General features: G+C 46.1%; 1 protein-coding gene across 2 annotated transcripts in view; it reads left to right on the top strand.

The window, feature by feature from the left end:
- Window positions 1-1117: 1117 nt before the first annotated feature.
- elf2 (E74 like ETS transcription factor 2) overlaps window positions 1118-25363 on the top strand; it is a 160899-nt gene continuing 136653 nt past the window's right edge. For both annotated transcript variants that reach the window (XM_033020640.1, XM_033020649.1), the window contains exons 1-2: window positions 1118-1481; window positions 20095-20260. In XM_033020640.1, coding sequence (XP_032876531.1) covers window positions 1407-1481; window positions 20095-20260 — 241 coding nt within the window. In that variant the 5' untranslated portion in view covers window positions 1118-1406. The remainder of the gene's footprint in view (window positions 1482-20094; window positions 20261-25363) is intronic.

Genomic DNA, 25363 nt, shown 5'->3' on the forward strand with positions numbered 1-25363 from the left:
GATAGGGGGCGCAGGTGATCTACTGTAACTCATCACAGAAGGGAAAACAAGCTTCGTTATCTGCTCCACTATTTCATGTTTATATTTACTATCCACCCTTCAACACAGGTATCAAGAGGTAATACGTCTAATCTTACTTTGCCGATTCCCACAAAGTTCTTCTGCGCCTGGTTACCTTTCGTTACCTTGTTCAATTCCAATCAAATTTAAATAATGAAGGATATTAATTTTTCTTTCACAATGTGGGATGAAGCTGAATTGCAGAAAAGAGTGATGGTTTGGATCATTAAAGAAGCAGTCGAAGAAAGAAGTCCAGAAAGTGACTGGGCCTGTAAACTCTATGAAGGGCAGGGTATCAGAGGGGTTTTTGATTTGCATTCAAAAGGTTGATATTTAACATTTGCTACGTCACATCAACAGGGAGCACCCAGGTACGCCTAGAGGTGATCAAGCCAGTGTTAAGATGCGAGTCAATTTGTTTCTTTCCTTCCCAGTCATGTGAAAGCTATACCGGTTGTGTTGGGAGGATTGATAGAATAGAATTCAACCTTGATCTCTGCCTCTTAATCCCACTTTCCTGCCTTCTCCCCATAACCCTTGACATCCGTTCTAATCAAGAATTTGTCTATCTCTGCCTTAAAAATATCCACTGACGTCTTCCACAGCCCTCTGTGGCAATGAGAAGTTCCTCCTCACCTCCTTTCTAAATGAGCCCTTTAATTCTGAGGCTATGACCTGTATCCTACACTCTCCCATCAATGGAAACATCCTTTCCACATCCACTCCATCTATTCCTTTCATTATTCTGTAGGCTTTGCTGTGACCTGCTCCCTGGTGCCCTCTGTTGTTCAACATGTATTTTTTAAAAGAAAGGCTGCTTTCTTTGCCAGCTCCACATCCTGAGAATGAAATTTCAACAAGTCTGATTCATTGAATTTTAGATAACATTTAAGTTGAAAACTATCCAGTTTATGGGCATTTCCAGTTTGGTTAAACCAAGTGTCAAATTGGAAAAAAATCCTGAAATTGTATTTGTGTTGGTTTTACCTTTCTCTTTTGCACATGGTCTTTAAAAGCCAAATAACTTGACCAGCTTTTCTCTCCCGTTTGCAGGTACAGTTACTGCTTGCCGAACCCACGTTTGACTGGAATGACATTTACTTTGAGTCATAAATGGAGGAAGTGGAACAAGGAAGGATGCATGCCCCAGGGGGACTCATTCCCATGCTCCACCATGATGATTGTGTCCTTTTTTGAACAACACTTCTCTTGAGTGCTGTATGGTTCTGTATGTGCCCAAGAGGAAAGGAAAGGGTCAGTTTGATTTTGGGACAGCCTGAGTTCGGCCCCCTGTTATGAGAGGAAGGTTTGTTCCCTGTTGTTCGTGAAGACGCAGGGAATGTGCTATGACATCTGTGGTGGACTGTGGAAGCCGGGTGTTTGACTTTGCCAGTAATGGAATGGAGAACCGTCAGCAGCAGGTCAGCGAAGGCATGGTCCCGCCTCCCTTCTCCTTTTGAAAAACAACTATGCCTCTGTCCGATATTAACTTCTATGTTTATGTTCCCTTTTCTGTCTTTGTTACGTAACAAATAACTTGTGCTGCCACGTTGAATACTTTCAGACCTTTGAACGTAATCTGCGTGCTTTTCTGTGGTTTCCAACACTGGAGGTGTGACTGCTAACTCTCTCTAACCATGTCTTACAATTAATATGCAAAAACGCAAAGTGAAGACTCATTTATTTATGGGATGTGCACATTCTGGCATTTATATAATTCAACCGCAATTGACTTGAATGAGAAAGTTGTTGAGAGTTAACCACATTGGTGGTTCTGGGGTCACGTATAGGCCAGGTAAGGATGGTAGATATCCCTCCAGACAGAAGGGGGTGGGGGGGGGGGCGGGGCGGAGGGGGGGGGGGGGGGAGGGGGGGGGAGGAGAGAGGGGGGAGGGAGGAAGGAAGGAAGGAGGAGGGGGAGGGAGGAAGGAGGAGGAGATGGGGAGAGGGGAGAGGAGAGGGGTGAGGAGAGAGGGGGAGGGAGGAGAGGGGCATGAGAGGGAGAGGAGGAAGGGTGGAGATGGGGGAGAGATTGGGGAGGGGAGGATGGGGGAGAGATTGGGGAGGGGAGGCGGGGGGAAGGGAGAGCGGGGGAGGGGAGGAGAGCGGGGAGGGGGGAAGGGGAGAGAGGGATAGGGGGTGGGGAGGGGATGTGGGAGTGGTGAAGAGGGGATGGGGAAGGGGGAGAGAGGGATAGGGGGAAGGGAGAGGGGGAGAGATGGGTGGGAGGGTAGAGAGGGATGGGGAGGGTGGATAGGAGGATGGAGAGGGGGAGGAGGATAGGATGTGGAGGGGGGTAGAAGGGAGGGGGGAGGGGGAGAGAGAAAGGAGGGAGGAGAGAGGGTAGTAGAGGTGGGGGGGAGAGGGGAGAGGGGAGGGGGAGAGAGGGGAGAGAGATTGGAGGGGGAGAGAGGAGGGAGAGAGACGAGGGGGGAGAGAAAGGAGGAGGGAGAGAGAAGGGGAGAGGGGGAAAGGAATGGGGAGGGAGGGAGGGGAAGATAGAGGGGGGAGAGAGAGTACAGGGGAGAGGGTGGGGAGGGAAGAGGGGGGGGAGGAAGGGGGGGGGGAGGAAGGGGGGGGGAGGAGAGTTCAGTTGTTACAGTACTGAACTCACTGTGGAATGAATCCATTAACGGAGCCACTCTGCTGCTGGATTCTAAGTTGTCCCTGCCTTCCCTCTGGAAGCCTCCTTGTCCCCATCAGATGCCGAGTTCCCAGAGCCCTGGTTAAACGTGGGGGCCGCTCACGGTTAAGTCTGTGAAAGTGGCCCCATCAGAGACTGAGCAGCAGCAGCAGGGTCCACTATAGGAAGGACCATTGCGTCTTTACCCTGCCCGCCCGTCGCCTTACCTCTTCTCCCCTGATGTAGGTCGGTCGGGCACAGTTGCCAGAAGCTGAAAACTAAATATTGCAGCGGGAAAACTGCAAAAACCAAGTGCAGACCCGATTGCGGGAAGGGGGGGCAGCATGCGGCGTCACACACGCTAACTATTCCCCCCCACCCCCGCACACATGCTAACTACCCCCTTGATATTATGAATATTATTAATTTGCTCCTTTTACCCCATAACGGCCCTATCTACTGACGCATAGCACCCAACTCACAGGCGCTTCTAGAGAGGGAGGTGGGGGTGGGGGGTAAAGAGTGAGGGCAGAAAGAGAAGGGGCAGAGAAAGAGAGAGAGGGGCAGAGACAGAGAGAGGGGCAAGAGATATTGGGAGAGGGGGGGTGGAGGGGAGGAAAGGGAGGGGGAGAGGTGGGGGGGAAGGGAGGGGGCGAGGTGGGGAGAAGGGAGGTGGGGAGAAGGGAGGGGGAGAGGTGGCGGGAAAGGGAGGTTGTGAGAGGGGGGAGGGGGTGAGAGGGGGAGGAAGGGGGAGGGGTGAGGGGGGTATGGATGGGAGGAGCGAAGGGGTGAGGGGGGGAGAGAGGCAGGGAGAAGGGGGGGAAGAGAGAAGGGGGGGAGAGAGAAGGGGGGGTGAGAGAAGGGGGGTGAGAGAAGGGGGGGTGAGGGGGGGAGAGAGAAGGGGGGGTGAGGAGAGAAGGGGGAGAGAAGGGGGGGGGAGGAGAGGGGGGGTTGTTACCGAACTGAACTCACTGTGGAATGAATCCATTAATGGAGCCACTGCTGCTGGATTCTACGTTGTCCCTGCCTTCCCTCTGGAAACCTCCTCGTCCCCATCAGATGCCGAGTTCCCAGAGCCCTGGTTAAACGCGGGGGCCGCTCACGGTGTTAAGTCTGTGAAAGCGGCCCCATCAGAGACTGTGAGGCCTCGCATCCTCGGCGCTTCAAACCCCGAGTACGGTGAGTGGTGGGCGGGCGTGATGCCGAGTGAGCCTGCGGGCCAGGCGTACGCCGTCAAGACGCTGCGTACGACGTCAAGACGCTGCGTAGTCCGTCGAGACGCTGCGTACGCCCTCAATGCGCCTGCGGGCCGACAGGCCGTTGACGCGTGGGATTTTCGGACAGTGCAAGCGTGCGGGCCGTCTGCGACGACGGCGAAAAGCAGCGGGGGAAGAGCCGATCTTTGGCTTCCGCCAGCATGGCAGAGCCTGGCCGGGGGGGGGGGGGGGGGGGGGTGGAGGTGAGCCGGGCGGCAGCAGCCGTTATGGTCGCACGGGGCACGCGATGAGAAGGTGGCCAACGTGAGGCGAAAAAATTAGTGAGTGGGGGGGGGGGGGGTGGAAAAGGATTTTATTAAAAATGTGTACAGAAAAATGACTAAATTTAATGAGGAGTGGATGAGCGAATGTATAAGTAAAATCGCTAGCAAAGTGGTAAAAATCTCGGCGTTTTTGCCTGTGGTTTTGGCGGAGTAACGAATCAAAGGCCTAAAATATGGCATACACCCACAAACAAAGTTTTAAAAGTATATAGATAGATGTGTACAGAAAAATGACCAGATTTAATGAGGTGTGGATATGCGAATGTTAAAGTCACACACACACACAGAAACACACACACACCCGCCACACACACACGCACGCACGCACGCACGCACGCACGCACGCACGCACGCACGCACGCACGCACACACACACATAGCCATTGTACTCATTGAAGCTACACAATTTATCCACCATTCTGTGGAAGTTGTTGCTTACCTTTTGTAATCCAATTAAATGCTGTTGAGCGATGTTAATTAATTTCAATCTGGCATTGGATGTCTGGTCAAAAAGGCCAACTCCTCTAGTTTATAATTTGCTACGACTCTTCGTGTAAATTTGAGGTCAGCAAATGTCAAGGTTAAGTTACTGACGTCTAAAGAGTGCAAATATTTCACATTCGTAAGTAAGAAATAAAATGATCACTTGCAAGCACTGACTTCAAGCAAGTTCCTTGAGCTTACAGTCAGTTGATTATACATCAAAACCAGGTAATGCTGAACAAATTGTGTACTTAATGAATGGAGTGGAACTTAAAACAGAAATAACTGCAATTTTTCTCAGTAAAAACAAGGAAATATTTCCAGAGAAATTGAGCAAGGGGAAGTTGATTATGTATAAATTACATGTATGAAAATTAGTCTCTGTCGCTTTATAGGCGGCCACAAGGGCAGCTGACACAATTGACCAAATCCTCGCTCTCTGGGAATAGTTGTCACTGCAGTCAGAGAATAATGTGTCTCTATAGGCCATGCAAAACAATTAATAAGGTAATCAAAAGACTCCTCCCTAATCCACCCTCACCCCATAGAAGAAACAGGGTAGGAGATGCATTGGTACACGTCAGCCAAGTTCTTCTGCACAGCACCTAAATTGAAAATGGATTGGTGTTCCTTCATCATTGTTGGGCCAGAATCTTGGCACTCAAAGTCCAACAAAGTTGTTGGGAATATTGTTGGGAATGCTTTGACCACATGAACTGTGACAGTTCATTGAAGCAGGCCATCACTGCCCCCATTAACAGATGAGAAATAAATTGTCACATTGCAGGACTTGAGCGTTAATTCTAGCCTGCCTTGCTTCAAATGCTGAGGGGGAACTGTATTTTGAGCTTACCGCCTCTTGTGCCATCTGTATTCAGCTGAAAATGCAGAGACCAAGTGTTTTCATGTCATAGGCTACAGGCCTGTTTCTTAATCAATAACACAAAATAAAAATCATCTAATTATTTTCGTAACTGCAGCTGCAGCTAAGGGTCTGTTTTTCCCCATTTATGTTAATTTATTGGTTATGAAATTAAGTGGTATGGGGAATATTAGATTATCAGTCTTTATTAACTACTGGAGGTAGGGGGTGAAAGCACCTTTATTGCAGCAGACAGTGATTATGCTATTTTTGGGATACATTGTGTATTGTGGTGGATATCAGATATTGGTGAGATATTTAAGAGGAATTGGATGTAGTGTTTATAACTGACCTTGTTCCTGTTCACATCTGATGTGTGTAGATTTGTTAGTGAAGCCCTCTAAAAGAGCCTTGCAGTATCTTAACACTGTGCCATCAGGAAGGTGGAAGCTGTGTATTCAGTCACTGGTGAATTGAATGTTTCCAATAGTGGATGCAGAAACTGTCCAGAAACTGTTAGGCAATGTGCTGAATGAAGACAATTCTGTCTCGTTCAATCCTGGCCTCTTACAGGTTCAACAGGGAAATGCCACGCGAGAACCCAAAGCTGCTGATTCTGCTTCTTTTGTGTAGCATGTCCCATCTTGTTCCATATAATCAAAACCAACAAACATTTCAATGTTGACTCAATCTGAGATGTTACAAGAGAAGCACAATGGAAAATGGCAGAATTCGCAATTCATTCCAGTGCTTTTGAAGTGTTTTACAGAAACTTGTAAATCTTTTAGAATTTTTCACAAAGTAGGTAATTTGGATATATTTTCAATAATTGTAATATGACAGTGGGGGAAAGATGGTGTTTTTTAATTTGCTTTAAGTTAGATGCAACTAGGTTCACTCATTGTGCTTTGTATGTTTTGCAAATTCCCCATTTGTGACGTGGCTTTCAAATCAATATTAACACTGTGCTCATGCTAATGTGTATGGTCAGTGGAATTTATATTTTTGTTTTCAAATAGACAATGAGTGCAGGAGTAGGCCATCCACAATCAGTACCTCGTTGTGATCATCCACAATCAGTACCTCGTTGCTCCCTTCTCCCCATATCCCTTCACTCCACTATCATTGTAAATAGCTGCGGCCCCAGCACCGAGCCTTGTGGTACCCCACTAGTCACTGCCTGCCATTCTGAAAGGGACGCGTTAATCCCTACTCTTTGGTTCCTGTCTGCCAACCACTTCTCTATCCATGTCAGCACTCTACCCCCAATATCATGTGTCCTAATTTTGCCCACTAATCTCCTATGTGGGACCTTATCAAATGCTTTCTTAAAGTCCAGGTACACTACATCCACTGGCTCTCCCTTGTCCATTTTCCTAGTTACATCTTCAAAAAATTCCAGAAGATTAGTCAAGCATGATTTCCCCTTCGTAAATCCATGCTGACTTGGATCGATCCTGTTACTGCTATCCAAATGTGCCGCTATTTCATCTTTTATAATTGACTCCAGCAGCTTCCCCACCACCGATGTCAGGCTAACTGGTCTATAATTCCCTGTTTTCTCTCTCCCTCCTTTCTTAAAAAGTGGGATAACATTAGCTACCCTCTAATCCCCAGGAACTGATCCTGAATCTAAAGAACATTGGAAAATGTTCACCAATGCGTCTATGTTTCTAGAGCCACCTCCTTAAGTACCTGGGATGCAGACCATCAGGCCCTGGGAATTTATCAGCCTTCAGTCCCATCAGTCTACCCAACTCCATTTCCTGCCTAATGTTAATGTTCTTAAGTTCCTCCATCACCCTAGGTCCTCTGGTCACTTGTACATCTGGGAAATTGTTTGTCTTCCTTAGTGAAGGCAGATCCAAAGTACCTGTTCGACTCGATAGACAATAGGTGCAGGAGTGGGCCGTTCGGCCCATCTCGTCTGAAATTTACTTGTTCCCCATAATAAATTCACCTGTTTCTGTCTTCAAGGGACCCACATTTGTGTTAACTAATTTTTTCCTCTTCACATACCTAAATAAGCTTTTACTATCCTCCTTCATATTCTTGGCTAGCTTATCTTCGTACCTCATCGTTTCTCCCCGTATTGTCTTTTTAGTTATTCTCTGTTGCACTTTAAAAGTTACCCAATCCTCTGGCTTCCTGCTCATCTTTGCTGTGTTATTCTTCTTCTCTTTTATTTTTATACTGTCCTTGACTTCCCTTGTCAGCCACGGTTGCCCCCTTACTCCCCTTAGAATCTTTCTTCCTCTTTGGAATTAACTGATCCTGCACCTTCTGTATTGTTCCCAGAAATACCTGCCATTGTTGTTCCACTGTCATCCCTGCTCGGGTATCTTTCCAGTCAACTTTGGCCAGCTCCTCCATCATGCCTCCATAGTCCCCTTTGTTCAACTATAATACTAACACCTCCGATTTACCCTTCTCCCTCTCAAATTGTAGATTAAAACATGGTCACTACCTCCTAATGGCTCCTTAACCTTGAGTTTCCTTATTAAATCTTCAGCATTTTTGTATCAGCAGATGTTCATCAGTAGTTTGGTGGGGGTCGAAGAGGAGAGAGTGACTTACAATAGAGTGCTGCCATTAAACATAATGGTAGACAGATACACTTGAAATTCCTTTACTTTGCTTACTTAACTCTCACTGGACCCTAACACAATCTCTCTCTTAAAAATAATGAGTATTAGGAAGGTCCCAAAGATGTCTGTTTTTGTATGCATTATAAATATTTTTAGTTTTAGTTTACTTTAGACATGCAGCGTGGAAACAGGCCCTTCGGCCAACCGAGTCCACACTGACCAGCGAGCCTGGCACATTGACTCTTTACACGCAGAGGGACAATTTATTTTTCATTTATACATTTATACCAAGTCAATTAACCGACAAACCTGTACGTATTTGGAGGTTGGGAGGAAACCGAAGATCTCAGAAAACCGACGCAGGTTACGGGAAGAATGTACAAACTCCGTACAGACAAGCACTCGTAGTCAGGATCAAACCCAGGTCTCTGGTGCTGTGAGGCAGTAGCTCCACCTCTGCGCCACCGTGATGCCCAATGTTTGTTAAGAAGCTGTTAGTAAAATGGTTTGGATTTTATGTGAAAAGTGAAATAACATGAATAAATATCACAGAATTAGGCAATGGTTCAATTATACTTTATTGTCACATGTACCTAGGTACAGTGAAATGCTTTGTTTTTTTTTACAACCCGGTAAAATCATCCAGAAGACCTCACCTAGGCAATACACAAGAGTTGCCACGTTTCTGGCTCCGACAGTTACAAAATGTATGTCAAAGGGTTATTAGCGGCGAGCCAGGCCTGCCCAGGGCCCCCTTCGTTATCCACTCTTTTTTTTGCTGTGTGGATGTGATTTTGCTGAAAAATACCTCTTGCTTCATGGGAAGTTGAGAACATTTCAGAATCCAGTGATCAACAGCTTCCTTTTCAGTTTCTCTTTGGGGGGAAAAATGGAGCTCCCTCCACTATTGAACCATGACTTTGAGCACTTGGTAGTTATAGCTAAAACAGAGAAACATCAGGTTTTTATTTGAAACTGATAAATCTCCAGATAAGTCTCCAGACAAAACCGTGGGTTGAGATTCAGTTGTGTCATTTTCTGCTTCCTTTTAAGAGGCAGTACAAGCACAGCTTCCATTTAACTTTCAGATTTGTAATAGACTTGACCAATGACTTTCTTCCCACTCAACCTCAGTTCCCTAGAGGGAGAGTCCTGTTCACTGTTTTCAATCTGCAAATCTGCTCACCTGGTACCCATTTTGTACCACATGCAATCACATAAAGCATACTGAATAGAGTGAGCAACTTTTCTATGTTTATGATATAACAATCCAAGTTGTATTATTCTTTAATTGATGAATCTTAGATGTAGATAACTCTTTGGATACTTTAAACAGAAATGACTGTGGGTTATGTGTATGCAACTGATGAAATAGAACCCAGAACATACAATAGTATAGCACAAGAACAGGCCCTTCAGCCCATAATGTCTGTATCCAAACATTGCGACACTATGCATTTTTTTCAGTGTGGACATTCAATCAGTTCTTCAGGCAGCATCACAAGCAATAAGTCCATGGCCACCTGGTGGAACTCAAAATATAAACATATTTTGTTTCATTCTTCTTGAAATAGAAATCTCATCTATAAAAACAATGTTTTTTGTTGTAATATTTCATGCTGTTGTAATATTCTGTACCTTGTGAATTAATAGATGTTATTGTTTTTATAAATATGAAAATATGAATTGCAGGAATGTTTGTTTTACTAGTCCAATGCTTTCGTATGAAACTACACAGAAGCAGGTGAGTGTGAATGTTGCCTGGCTTTCAAACTAGGGATTGACACAAAATACTGGAGTAACTCAGCGGAACAGGCAGCATCACTGCGAAGAGGAACTTTTCGGGTCGAGACTGTCTCAAGAAGGGCCTCGACCCAAAACGTCACCTTCTCTCCAGAGATACTGCCTGTCCCGCTGAGTTACTCCAGTATGTTGTGTCTATCTTTGCTATTAAACAAGGGAAGTTGGTTCAAATTCTGTCCTTGTCCTGTGCCTATCATTCATGTGGGGTTTTTTTTGGAAGATTTGAATGGTATGAAGAATTGAGGACACTGAATATATTTGTATCCATTTGCCTTTCTGTATCCTTGAAGCAGATGAGGCCTATTGAGCTCATGAGCTAAAATAGTAAGATTAACCGAGAACTTACCAGTTTGAAGTTTGATCTTTATTTTATGAGGAGTTACGATGAGGGATTATGTGAAGAAGACCCCGTCCAGCCGCATGCGCGTCAATCTTCAAAGCAGCGGTGTGAAATCACAAATAACAGTAATTGAAGTATAATAGTAAGACCAGAAACCTAGAACTACCAGATAACTTTTGTGAGAGAGGGTGGGAGTGGAGGGCACGTAACCCCTCATCGCAACTCCTCATAAAATAAAGATCAATCTTCAAACTGGTAAGTTCTCGTTTAATTTTACTTCGGAGTCAAGTGAGTGACTATGTGAAGATTTCAAAGCTCTGTGATTTCATGCCATGAGAAACAAGTCTACACAACCACAACTGCGTCATTGACAGATGAGGGGAACATTCATAATGCATACAGACATGACATAGACTTAAACATGCTGATGCTGTTTAATGAACAAGTAATAATAATAGTAACCCCTCTCATCTGGATGGAAACTATAAATAGAACCTAAAATAGAGTTGGCAAATACCCCTGGTCTGGCAATGGGTTATTATAAAATGTTTGGAAAGTTCGTTCGTTTGACCATGCTTCGGCCGTTAGGATGTGGTCCCGCGGAACGTAAATACCCTTGCTGCTGATGTTGTAACAGCCCTGGTGGAGTGCGATTTGGAAAATCAGTATCTACTCCTGCATAAACCAAACCCCGTTTTATCACCTGGAGATGGTCTGAATGGATACCTTTTATAACGTTTTTTGTAACTGACAAGCATTGCTAGTTCAGAGCCTCGAAGGCTCTCGGAAACCTTGACATATGTTGTATATGTGTGCCCTCTCATAACTGAAGGTCCCTGGGTATGCCATGAACTAGTTTGAAACCTGACTCCCCTTCTGCTCTGCTTAATTAAATCATAAACATAAAATATTATATATTTTATTTACAGATGTAATCATCCTGTCTCGTCGCAATTATGTAGCGACTGAACCCGTTGCGCTGAAACCAGCGCCATAAGGATAGCTACCTTATGAGAGCCGGCCAAAGCTAAGAATGTAGCTGGAGCCCCCTGGTGAAGTAGTGTTAACACAATGTCAATATTCCATACTGTCCTGTACTTGTCCTGGGAGAACTTGTGTTAAAGATATCCTTTACAAACTCGATATCCGGGGTGAAACCCGACAGAGTGGGTTTCGTTTCCTGCAGCAAACATGATGAGAAAGCACGTTGGGCATAGTCAATGGCCCTATAACTCAATTATTGTCAAAAGACCATTTAAAATGAACTCCAAGACATCAGTAATCTGTACCGTATTAAATGTAATATTAGCATTAAACAAAACACTTCCCATCTCCTGAAGATGAAATGTACTACTTTTTTGGTGCTATCCCAGCACTCTGGAGTGAACACATACATGACAACCGAAGCCGTAGGGCAGTCTATTCAGAATCTGCAAGTCATAAATTGATGTTATCATGCAAAGGCTGGTTTCCCGAGCCACAGGCTGAACCAGCAAAGTTTATGTTTAGAATAACCGTATAAGGTTGTATTATTATTCCTTACAAAAGCGGGAATCAAAGCTGCATAGGCCAGTCAGATAGTAGGAAAAACCTTCAAGCGGGATCTTGATGACTTTATTTGAAGACCCGACTGATGAGGCAAAATGGAGGAAGACATAACGACCATTCCTCCTCCTTGTAGCGAGAATGTATCTCTCGCCACTGTTATGGCACATATTTTTGCAACTGGTGAATAAGCATGAAAATAACATATCGATATTCGGTGTTCCATTGAACCAGAATTTCATAAATACTGTGTGATTGAACACCCATTCTGTGTTGTCATTGATCTGTACACCAGTGGCAAATGTATTAGATAAACTATTACAGGATATTTTTATTTGATTGCACCCATGTAACTGACATATGCCACCACCATAGTGTATCAACTTGAAGTTGAGCATGCAGATTATGCATATTCGCTCAATCACTCCCCATAGAATGCACCTAGTGTCTATAGATAGTTGATACCAATAACTGAAGAATTGGCAACTCATGCAAATCTCCTCCACCTCCAAACTTTAGAGATGACATTCGCAATTTTCCACGGTAGAGCCTTTAGCATCAGTTTGCAATATAACTGAAAATTCTTTTACTGACCAAACTACTGGAACCATGCTGAATACTGTTTGTCCATCATTGTGACTTTGGTAGCTTCAGCTGGGAGTTAACGCATAGGTGTGTTAACAATGACCTACATGGCACTTGAGAGGTTGCCACTTTGCACGATGTCAGTTCTCCCTCTTGCACAGCTGAATCGCAGCTGCTATATTGGCAATTACTCTTGATAAATAGAAGGCTGTTTTATAACAACAAGGCTGTTACCGGTTTCTATTAACTCCAATCTCTTGCCCCAGGGCGGAGTCATAGGCCAATCAATAGTTAAAGGTAAATCCCCATGACCAACAAGTCTATTTGGTAACAACTTAAATTTAACTGGATAGAGGAGCCCAATTCTCAAACATAGTTTGAGGCTGAAACAGTTAATTTTAGCAAAATACAGCGTTAAAATATCATCCAGACAAGATATAACAAGTGATTTTTGAACTGAGTAGTCCCTTTGCAATGCTTTACTGTTATCATTACTGTTATTATTGCCTCATCATAGCAATTTCAAATATCTCCGGTGATCGCTGTAAATATGAAATCAGTTGCTAGTCAGTAACGAAGTTTCCTATTCGGAAAATCTATCGTGTTAAACGACATTTTCCATCTTTCATAATGAACAGGCCACGCCTGCCATCATTTTGTGCCTGCCTTGAACGACAACTCTGACCCGATCTCCGAACCTGTCTTGAAAGACAATCCTGGCCATAATACTGAGCCTACCTCATAATTCTGAGCCTGCCTCTAAAGGCAACTCTGGCCATAATTCTGAGCCTGCCTCGAAAGACAACTCTGGCCATAATTCTGAGCCTGTCTCAAAAGACAATTCTGGCCACAATTCTGAGCCTGACTCGAAAGGCAACTCTGCCCATATTTCCGGGCCTGTCTCGAAGGCAATCCTGGCCAAAATACTGAACCTGCCTCAAAACCCAATTCCAGACCTGCTTGGAATGCTAGCATAATTCAGTTTTACATGGTTAGATGCCGCTAAGTAGATGACAATGTCTTAACCATTTGTGTATTGTACAACCAAGTGTAAATATTACCAACTTGTAAGTGGTCCACTTACCCCATGCATGGAACCTCTGCCCAGCTTTCATGCTGCCACCAGCTTCAGTGAACCGCTTATTGCCGGTAAAGCCGTGGGGTGTGTTGTCGCCGAAATGATGAAGCTTTGCTCGTTGTTGGTATCTTCATTGGTCCGACAACTTTTGCTTCGTCCTCCAGGTTTTGCCTGTTGAATAGGTCTTACCTGAATAGAAGTTTCGGCGGCTGGCTCTAATGTCCCCCTGATAGCGCTGTTCACTGCCGGCACACATGTTTTTTAGAATTTGAAGTCAGTTACATACTGACCACTTGCACTCCCCTCCTCAAAGAGGGTGAATCGTAGGCAGCCCTGAACAGGCCCCAGACACCTGCGCTGATATGGCCCTTCCACCGGGCCTACACCAGGATGGAACACTTCTCTTGGGATGGCAAACCTTGCTGCCAGGAATGGTACCTCTGACACATGCCCTTCATCCCTTGGGGTATGCTCCACGGCTATACCCTCAGATTCGGCGTCAGAATTATACTGACCCGGCATGCTCTCCCCCAAGAGGGAGACATGAAACAGCCCTGTCCCAGGCGCTGCTGGCGCGGGCTCTCCCATAGGCCGGCGCTGCCACAGACTCGGCGTCAGAATTATACTGACCCGACATGCTCTCCTCCTCCAAGAGGGAGACCTTAAGCAGCCCTATCCCAGGTGCTGCTGGCGCGGGCTCTCCCATAGGCCGGCGCTGACACAACTCCTGCTGTTGGAGTGTATCTAGGTGGAGCATCCTCTCCATTAGGAGCTCCATCCTGGACAACTGTCAAAAAATATATTATTTATTACCGGAGGGGACCCTCCCGCCCCGACTCGTCCGAGTTCATAGGGCTGACCGATTTATTATTGGTTTTACCCCATGTCCTGGGTACCACTGCGGTCTGGGAGCTGCTGTCAGCGACTCTGGTGGTGATGCCGCGTTCCTCCTGGATTTACCCCTCCATGGGAACCACAGCAGACTCCCTTCCTTTCTGGAAGCCACTGACCGCATTGTCAGTGACTGGGATCGCGAACCCAACATACGCCGGCTACCCGCTTCCGCGGTCGGAACCGGGGTTTCCCCACAGCCCATAGCCGATTTCCCTCGTCGGCTTTGTGACAATATCCAGCAGGAAAACCCCTGTAAAAAGAGGTTCCTGCAAAAATCAGAACCTGGTAAGATAATACAAAACTTACCTGAAGGTTTAAACTTAACGCTGGAGGAGCGCTGCACCTCCTAATCGGTCGCTGCGCCATGCGGCTGACGTAATGACGTGCATGCGGCTGGACGGGGTCTTCTTCACGTAGTCACTCACGTGACTCCGAAGTAAAACAAAAAGTTGAAGACTATTTGGAATCTGCAATAGAAATTCTCATCTAAAATGCCGGCTGCCTTTCTTCCTTGGATTCCTTGCTACGCCGAAACCAGACGCGGAATCGCCGAGATCTTTTCCATTTCGGTAGAGATTTCACTTTTCTTTCAAAGTATCCGCTCATGATTACATTTCGTCGTGTTTATGTACACATTTTTAATCAAATCCTTCTCCCCCCCCTCCCCCCCCAATATTTCCAAAAAAAAACTGGCTTCTCACCCATAGAAGCAGCCCCAGCCCCAGCCCATGGTGAACGTTCCATTATGTGATGTCACAATGCCCAATGTTCACATATGTCCAATCGGAATGGATTCATTTACATATGCCTTTGCAGGAGCCCCAGCCCCTGGCCCAGTTCCATCGTGTGATGTCACAATGCCCAATGCTCAAAGACATTCTTGCCATAGAGGGAGTACAGAGAAGGTTCACCAGACTGATTCCTGGGATGTCAGGACTTTCATATGAATAAAGACTGGATAGACTCGGCTTGTACTCGCTAGATTTTAGAAGATTGAGGGGGTATCTTATAGAAACTTACAAAATTCTTAAGGGGTTGGACAGGCTAGATGCAGGAAGATTGTTCCAGATGTTGGGGCAGTCCAGAACAAGGGGTCACAGTTTAAGGATAAGGGGTAAATCTTTTAGAACCGAGATGAGAAAAACATTTTTCACACAGAGAGTGGTGAATCTCTGGAATTCACTGGCGCAGAAGGTAGTTGAGGCCTGTTCATTGGCTATATTTAAGAGGGAGTTAGATGTGGCCCCTGTGGCTAAAGGGATCAGGGGGTATGGAGAGAAGGCAGGTACATGATACTGAGTTGGATGATCAGCCATGATCATATTGAATGGTGGTGCAGGCTCGAAGGGCCGAATGGCCTACTCCTGCACTTAATTTCTATGTTTCTATGTCTCCCTCTCCTCACCCCTCTCCCTCTTCCATCCATCCCTCTCTCCCCCACCCCCCTTCCCTCTCTACCCCACCCCCTTCCCTCTCTCCACCCGCCCCCTTCCTCCTACCCCTCTGTCCCTCTTCCATCACTCCCCCTATCCCTCTCCTCCCTCCCCACTCTTCCATCTCTCCCCCCTTCCCCCTCCACTCTCCCTCCCCACTCTTTCCCTCTTTCCCCCCACCCCTCTCCCCCTCCCTCCCTCCTCCCCATCTCCCCCTCCCCCACATCTCTCTCCCCATCCCCCTCTCTCACCCCCTACCCCGCTCTCCTTTCTCTCCCAAATCTGTCCCGTTTCCTCCTCCTCCTCTCCCCTCCAGCCCCTCTTCTTCCTCAACTACCTTCTGTGGCAGTGTGTTTGGGGGGGTGGTAAATGTGAGTGTGATGCCGCAGCCCCCTCCCCGCAAACGCCGTTGGGGAAACAGACCCAACGGGTCTGCACTTGGTCTAGTTATTATATAAAACTGTGTGCCTGCCGCCGTCCGTCCGGCCTCCGTCCGTCCGGCTGCCTGCCAGCCTTTGATTCGTTGCTACGCCGAAACCAGACGCAGAATCGCCGAGATTTTTTCCATTTCGGTAGAGATTTCACTTTTCTTTCTAAGTATCCACTCCTGATTACATTTCGTCGTGTTTATGTACACATTTTTAATCAAATCCTTCTCCCCCCCCCCCCCCCCCCCCCCAATATAAAAAAAAAAACTGGCTTCTCACCCATAGAAGCAGCCCCAGCCCCAGCCCCTGGTGAACGTTCCATCGTGTGATGTCACAATGCCCAATGTTCACATATGTCCAATCGGAATGGATCCATTTACATATGCCTTTGCAGCAGCCCCAGCCCCACCCCCGCAGCCTGTGTCATCACGTGTGTGAGGGAAGGGGGTGGGGGAGAGAGGGATGGGGTGGGAGGAGGAGGGGGAGGAGAGGTAGAGGGGTGAGGAGAGGGAGATTGAGAAGGGGAGGAGAGAGGGAGATGGACTGTCCCTCCCCCTCCCCTTTTCACTATCCCTCCCCACTGTTTCCCCTCTCTCCCCTCTCTCCCCACCCCTCCCCCTCCCTCCACACTCTTCCCCCTCCCTCCCCTGCCCCATCTCCCTCCGCCCCCCCTCCCCACACCTCTCTCCCCCTCCCCCATCCCTCTCTCCCCCTCCCCATCCTTCTCTCCCCCTCCACATCCTTCTCTCCTCCCCTTCTCAATCTCCCTCTCCTCACCCCTCTACCTCTCCTCCCCCTCCTCCTCCCACCCCATCCCTCTCTCCCCCACCCCCTTCCCTCCCCCACCCCCTTCCCTCTCTCCCCCACCCCCCTCCCCACACCCCCTTCTGTCCCCGACCCCCGTCCCCCACCCCCTTCCCCCTCCCCACTCCTCCCCCTCCATCCACACTCTTCCCCCTCTACCCCCTACCCCATCTCCCTCCTCGCCTCCCTCCCCCCTCCCCCACACCTCTCTCCCCCTCCCCTCTCTCTTCCCCTCCCCCACCCCTCTCTCCTCCCCCCTCTCCATCTCCCTTGCCAAATACATTCTTGCCACAGAGGGAGTACAGAGAAGGTTAACCAGACTGATTCCTGGGATGTCTGGACTTTCATATGAAGAAAGACTGGATAGACTCGGCTTGTACTCGCTAGAATTTAGAAGATTGAGGGGGGATCTTATAGAAATGTACAAACTTTTTAAGGGGTTGGACAGGCTAGATGCAGGAAGATTGTTCCCGATGTTGGGGAAGTCCAGAACAAGGGGTCACAGTTTAAGGATAAGGGGGAAATCTTTTAGGACCGAGATGAGAAAAACATTTTTCACACAGAGAGTGGCAAATCTCTGGAATTGTCTGCCACAGAAGGTAGTTGAGGCCAGTTCATTGGCTATATTTAAGAGGGAGTTAGATGTGGCCCTTGTGGCTAAAGGGATCAGGGGGTATGGCGAGAAGGCAGGTACAGGATACTGAGTTGGATGATCAGCCATGATCATATTGAATGGCGGTGCAGGCTCGAGGGGCCAAATGGCCTACTCCTGCACCTAATTTCTATGTTTCCCTCTCCTCACCCCTCTCCCACTCCCACCCATCCCTCTCTCCCCCACCCCCATTCCCTCTCTACCCCACCCCCTTCCCTCTCTCCCCCCACCCCCTTCCCCTACCCCTCTGTCCCTCTTCCACCACTCACCTACCCCTCCCCTCCACTCTTACTCTTCACTTGCTCATCCCTCCCCACCCCTCTCTCTCCCCTCCTTCCCTCCCCATCTCTCCCCCCACCCCTTCCCCTACCAATCTTGACCCTCCAAAACTCTGTCCACTCCTCCTCCCCCTCCCACTATCCGCTCCCCACTCATTTCCCCTCCTTCTCACCCCACCCTCTCTCTGCTCCCCCATCCGCTGCCACACGCTTCGCCCCTCCCTCCACATTTTTCCCCCTCCCACCACCCTCCAAACTTCCTCCTCTTCCCTCCCATCCCCCCCCCACATCTCTCTCCCCTCCACATCTCTCTCTCCTCCCCCTCTCCCTCTCTTCACCCCTCTCCCTCTCCTCCCCCTCCCATCCCAACATTTTTCACAGAGAGTGGTGAATCTCTGGAATTCACTGCCACAGAAGGTAGTTGGTGCCTGTTCACCACTCCCCCTACCCCTCCCTCACCACTCTTCCACTTCTCTCCTCCCTTCCCCCTCCACTCTCCCTCCCCACTCTTTGCCCTCTCTCCCCCCACCCCTCTCCCCCTCCTTCCCTCCTCCCCACCCTCCCTATCCCCCCCTCCCCCACATCTCTCTCCCCATCCCCCTCTCTCACCCCCTACCCCGCTCTCCTTTCCCTCCCAAATCTGTCCCGTTTCCTCCTCCTCCTCTCCCCTCTTCACACCCCCCCCTCCCCCCACCTGTGTGTTTGGGGGGTGGTTAATGTGAGTGTGATGCCACAGCCCCCCCCCCCCCCCAAACGCCGTTGGGGAAACAGACCCAACGGGTCTGCACTTGGTCTAGCTTTTGGTTTTTAATTAAATCAATGTACATATAGATCTTAAAGTTCCAATTTCTGTAACTAATCTGGTCAATTTTACAAGATTTTTTTCTTTTATCTTTAGTTGTTGGTGTCAATGAGTTTTGTTCCATCCAAAGCGTAGAGTCAAGATGTAAGACATGTCTGGGTTATCCTTGTTGTTTCCCCTCATGGGACTTGGTTCCAATGCATCGGGAACATTGAATAGAGAAATTGAAACTGGAGCACCTTTTGTGACTACCACCTTTGCTTGTGTTACCATCGCACAAAGATAACCAGATTAGAAATGTTTTCAATGACAGGTATCACAAAGTGCACGACAATGTAAACAATCAGAGCCATTTAAGAAAAACTATGCAGGAAAACATAATGATGACAGACACAAAAGGCTGAAGTAACTCAGCAGCTAACTCAGCAGATATTGCAGGGTATGCTGGACCCGTCTCTACATATACCATATAACCATATAACAATTACAGCACGGAAACAGGCCATCTCGACCCTTCTAGTCCGTGCCGAACACATAATCTCCCCTAGTCCCATATACCTGCGCTCAGACCATAACCCTCCATTCCTTTCCCATCCATATAACTATCCAATTTATTTTTAAATGATAAAAACGAACCTGCCTCCACCACCTTCACTGGAAGCTCATTCCACACAGCTACCACTCTCTGAGTAAAGAAGTTCCCCCTCATGTTACCCCTAAACTTCAGTCCCTTAATTCTCAAGTCATGTCCCCTTGTTTGAATCTTCCCTACTCTCAGTGGGAAAAGCTTTTCCACGTCAACTCTGTCTATCCCTCTCATCATTTTAAAAACCTCTATCAAGTCCCCCCTTAACCTTCTGCGCTCCAAAGAATAAAGCCCTAACTTGTTCAACCTTTCTCTGTAACTTAGTTGCTGAAACCCAGGCAACATTCTAGTAAATCTCCTCTGTACTCTCTCTATTTTGTTGACATCCTTCCTATAATTAGGCGACCAAAATTGTACACCATACTCCAGAATTGGCCTCACCAATGCCTTGTACAAATTTAACATTACATCCCAACTTCTATACTCAAAATTACATCCTGCAGGGCAAGGTAGCATACCTGCAGCAAGGTAGCAAGTCCAGCATACCCTGCAGCATCTTCAGAGATGCTGTCTGACTAACTGAGTTACTCCAGCCTTTTGTGTCTGTCTTCGGTTTAAACCAGCATCTGCAGTTCCTCCCTAACACGTATCATAATGATGCCCTTTTAAAAAAAAATTCTGCTCTTGTTTTCTGCTACCTTGCCCTGCAGGATGTAGAGACGGGTCCAGCATACCCTGCAGTGATTGTAGAGCCAGTTCTCACTGCCAGGCTTGACCAGGGCTATGCTGCGCAGATACTAGTTTACGACGATGAGACTTACTTGATGCAAGATGTGGCTGAGGAACAGGAGATTGAGACGGACTCTGCAGAAATGGGTAAGAACCGTACTGGGGGGGGGGGGGGTAGGGGGTGACAACAGAAATATTGTGCGATTCATTCCAGAAGTCCACTCACTCCAGCACAATGCCACAACTGGAGGGCACGCACATTGGAAGTTTTACACAAGTTTTAATAGCAGATAGTAGGAAATTGTTGAAAATTATTAGAAATTGTTGGAAATGATGCACGATTGCACATACAAAATGAGCAAATGTTTTGAAAAATATTTTCTGTGCTACTTCTATACAACATTAAATGTAGCTATGCAGCCCATCTCATGTACACCAGCCCCTAGAGCAGTCACATTCCCTCCACCCCCCCCCCTCCCCACTTACTTATTTCTAACTTATAACCATATAACAATTACAGCACGGAAACAGGCCATCTCGACCCTTCTAGTCCGTGCCGAACACGTATTCTCCCCTAGTCCCATATACCTGCGCTCAGACCATAACCCTCCATTCCTTTCCCGTCCATATAACTATCCAATTTATTTTTAAATGATAAAAAAACTTGGTCCCTAACAATTGTCCATGAACTCGATCCTGGTTTTCCAACCACCACCTACACTCAAGATTATTTACAACCGCCAGTTCACCAGCACATCTTTGAGAAGTGGGAGGAAATGGAAGTATCCTGCAGGAAACCCATAAGTTCACAGGGAGAGCATGCAAACCCCGCACAGATAGCACAGGAGGTCAAGAGATCACAACGAGGCATCAGCACTGTGTCATTATGGTGCTCAAATCTAGAATTGTTATGTTCCTATATTCTATATTCCTATGTTAAAAATGGGTGTCAGTGTGATTGACTGCCATTGCTGCTCTGCATTTGCCTGGTCGAAGGTAAGTGAATGAATAACTCAAGGTTCTTTTTGAAATGTCTCCCAATGTGTGGGTGAACGTCTGCCTTCGTCTATAGTTTCCATAAGGAAGGCTATGATCAAGAACAATGTTAAGCCATATACATATACAGTTGCTATTCAGGAGTGAGTGTACAAGCCACCAACTTGTGGGATCTCAATATGCAGTAAAGCTCCGTTCATTTTAGCAATGTTACAAAATCAAGTCTAATTTATCCCATCAGATAAAGCATAAAAATAAGTTTAATTTGACACTTAATTCACTTTCATATCTTCAGTATTAAAAAAGTTATGGCCATTAGCATATTGTTCCCTATTGCTTTTCCATTGACTTAACTCAAAAGCTGTGATCGAGGACAGTCAAAAGCCCATAACCTTCTTAAAAATTAAGAGAACTGAAATAAATTTTCAGTTATTGTAGATTGAAGCATTCTGAAACAAATATGAAACAATCTTACTTAGATGACTTGAAATTAAAGCATATAATTAGTTAGTTACCTAATTGTAGCTAATTACAAAATTCAATTACTAGATATAAACATCTATCAATTTCTTAAGAATAGATTAACATTTTTAAATAGCCTGTGTCCAAATAACTTTCACACAAGAATTCGCAATATAACATAATTTTAAAATCTCATTGTCATGGATTTATAGGCCAAATGGAAGGAATTTAGTGTTTAATACCTGTAAATTAATGGCCATTTAAATCATCTTGCGAGTGGGTTTTTCTGGAACGTGATCATTTGGAACGTTGCGGTGAATTTAAACCCCATATCGGCAGGAAAAATACTGCCGGTTCGTATGGGGAAAAAATCACCGTTTCGCAACGTAAAATGTGAATTAAAGGCATCTTAAGGAGCATTTTTATACATAAAATAAACAGCTTTCCTTTACCTGTCCCGTACCTGAAATCCGTCCCCGTTGACGGCTATAGAAGCTGATTTTAAAATTACTCCAGCGCTGAACTTGTCGGGCGATTAAAAAAAATACACAGAACGGCCGTCGGAACAATTCTTCAGCAAAAGCTTTGCAACAATATATAATCCAGGACAAGGTAGGAAAAAAACGCGTTTTAACCCCGCCCCCCCCTCAAAGGCGCCAAAATCGCGCACACAGCCAGTGGCAGAACTGCAGCGCCGTTGAAGGTAAGTTTTGTAACATACCTATTCATTAGTCATCTGATCATTTGGAAATCCAGATGGCCTGGCATCTGGCTTTCCCATTAGTTTTCAGTGTGAGGCCAGATCTGGTGGCCTGGAATGCCACCTGGGCCAGAATTTGGGCTGTGGATCTGATGTGGCCAGGATGCGGAGTGTGATTAGGAGTAGATATGCACCCAGAGGGAGGATCCTGAAGAACTTGCATATTTCAAGTTGTTGGGTTTTCTGGAAAGTTTACCGTATTTGGGTAACCTCCACCATTCTTGGAAATCTGCTAATCTAGCACTACCAAAATCTTCGGGTCCTGAATTACCAGAGTTTTACCGTATTTTGTGTGGATTTTCTCCACTCCCACACAAGGTCTCATTTGCTTGGCAAGAATTGTGGGTGTTTTTTTTCACCCCCCTCTGGGACCCAGTAAAATGAATCTTTGAAAGGTCAGAAGATTACATCAGTGTGGAATGCACTCCCACGGAGATTGAACATAAATGCAGCAAAACACTACAATATACTTTACAGAGTGAATCATCGGATCAGCATTATAATCATTGTTTCACAGCTTGGAAATATTGAGCTGTAACTGACATAGCTTTATGAACACTGATGCTATTATTAAGAAAGCACATCAGCGCCTCTACTTCCTGAGAAGATTACGGAGAGTTGTTTTGCCAAGGAAGACTCTCTCTAACTTCTGCAGGTGCACAGTAGAGAGCATGCTGACCGGTTGCATCGTGGCTTGGTTCGGCAACTTGAGCGCCCTGGAGAGGAAAAGACTACAAAAAGTAGTAAACACTGCCCAGTCCATCATCGGCTCTGACCTCCCTTCCATCGAGGGGATCTACCACAGTCGCTGCCTCAAAAAGGCTGGCAGCATCATTAAGGACCCACATCATCCTGGCCACACACTCATCACCCCGCCACCTTCAGGTAGAAGGTCCAGGAGCCTGAAGACTGCAACGACCAGGTTCAGGATTAGCTACCTCCCCACAGCCATCAGGTTATTAAACTTGGCTCGGACAAAACTCTGAACATTAACAACCCATTATCTGTTATTTGCACTTTATCAGTTTATTTATTCATGTGTGTATATATTTATACAATGGTAAATGGACACACTGATCTGTTCTGTAGTCATGCCTACTATGTTCTCTTGTGCTGAAGCAAAGCAAGAATTTCATTGTCCTATCAGGGACACATGACAATAAACTCTTGAATCTTGAATCTTGAATGAACATCACTGATGCACAAATTCCCAATGTATAACTGTAGTGACATGTTGATTGTAAACTGCCCAGACACCAAACAAAAAGGGATATTTGTCAATGTGCATAAGCTGCCTGTTGTTCCCTTTCTGTGCATTATTAACCCTTTTCATCAATTTACCTCTAGTGAAATATTCCATTTGTTCTCGTAATATTTACCATAATAACGGCAAAGCTTGATTAACTATCTTGGCACTTTTTTTCTTGTTTATATTTGTTTCCAGATATAACTATACATTCATTGGTACAATTGTAAATACATCCTCCTTTTTCTATGTGGTTTGGTATTATTAGGGCATTGAAATATTAAAAATATTAATTGCAAGTTAATCATATTTTTAAACAATAGTGGAATCCCAATATTTTTGGATGGTCCATTGGAAAAATGTTTGCCTTTATTATCTCTTTTAACGCAGCATAAAAATCATCATATGATATAAATCCCTTCATGGGCTTGTCTCTTATAATTGCTGTAACCCTTTGATCACAGCACTTTGATCATTGGATTCTTCAAATAATTCATATCTTCCAATCTATCTTGTTGTGGCCTGTACACTTTTTTGTCTGCACTTCTTTTGTTGCTGTAACACTATATTTTGTACTGTTTATTTTTTCTTTTGCACTATTTGATGTATTCATGTTTGGTATGATTTACCTGGATGGCATGCAAAATAAAAATGTTCACTGTGTCTCGGTACACATGACAATAATCAATGACAATACTCACCTCTCGTGTGACCCCAGTTTTCTTTGCCTCACTATTGGCAACTGTGTGGTCCTTCAGCAAATAGCTTGATTATATTCACTTGTTAAGCTTACACCATAAGGATAGATTTTGGAGACACAAGGAACTGCAGATGCCGGAATCTTGTATAGAACACGAAGTGCTGGAGGATCTCAGTTGGCTAGGCAGCATATTTGGAGATCATGAATTGCCGATGTTTTGGGTGGGGACCCTTCAGACTGGATAGATTTTGTTGGGATGAGAGACTTAAGTGCCTGATGCTGGTCAAAATTCTTGCCAAATTCATAACCCCAGGATGTCAGGTGAAGATAGATACAAAATGCTGGAGAAAAACAGCAGGTCAAGCAGCATCGCTGGAGAAAAGGAATAGATGACGTTTTGGGTCGTGACTCTTCTTCAGTCCCTCGACCCGAAACGTCACCTATTCTTTTTCTTCAGAGATGCTGCCTGTCCTGCCGTGTTACGCCAGCATTTTGTGTTTATCTGCAGTTCCTTCCTACACTTGAGACAGGTGAACCATGCTAGACCACATCACCAGAGGTTTAATGTTGTTTGTAACTGAACCTGAAGCACTTAACAGTGGAAGTTCTAGCTCAATCTTGGGGCTTTATTTTAGAGTATAAGGGAGGCAGGAATGTGCTGTCTCACAAGTCAGTGAATATACTTGCCATAGCCAGTAAGAAAAATTGAATCTGGCAACCAAGAAAGATTCTGCCTGAAATCCTTATTTTAGTGATACGGCATGGAAACGGGCCCTTCAGCCCACTGAGTCCACGCCAACCCGTTCACACTAGTTCTATGCTATCCTACTTTCCCATCTACCTTCTGCACACCAGGGGCAATTTTCATTGGCCAGTTAACCTACAAAACCACACGTCTTTGGGATGTGGGAGGAAACCGAAGCACCCGGAGAAAACCCAGGCGGTCACAAGGAGAATGTGAAAAACTCCACACAGACAGCACCTGGGATCAGGATGGAAGTCGGGGTCTCTGGCGATGTGAGGGTAGTGCAGCTTCACCAGCTGCACCACTGTTGGTAGATGTCGTCCCCTCTGCCAGTGTGCTAG

The sequence above is a fragment of the Amblyraja radiata genome, chromosome 1, assembly GCF_010909765.2.
Source record: "Amblyraja radiata isolate CabotCenter1 chromosome 1, sAmbRad1.1.pri, whole genome shotgun sequence".
Taxonomy (NCBI): Eukaryota; Metazoa; Chordata; class Chondrichthyes; order Rajiformes; family Rajidae; genus Amblyraja; species Amblyraja radiata.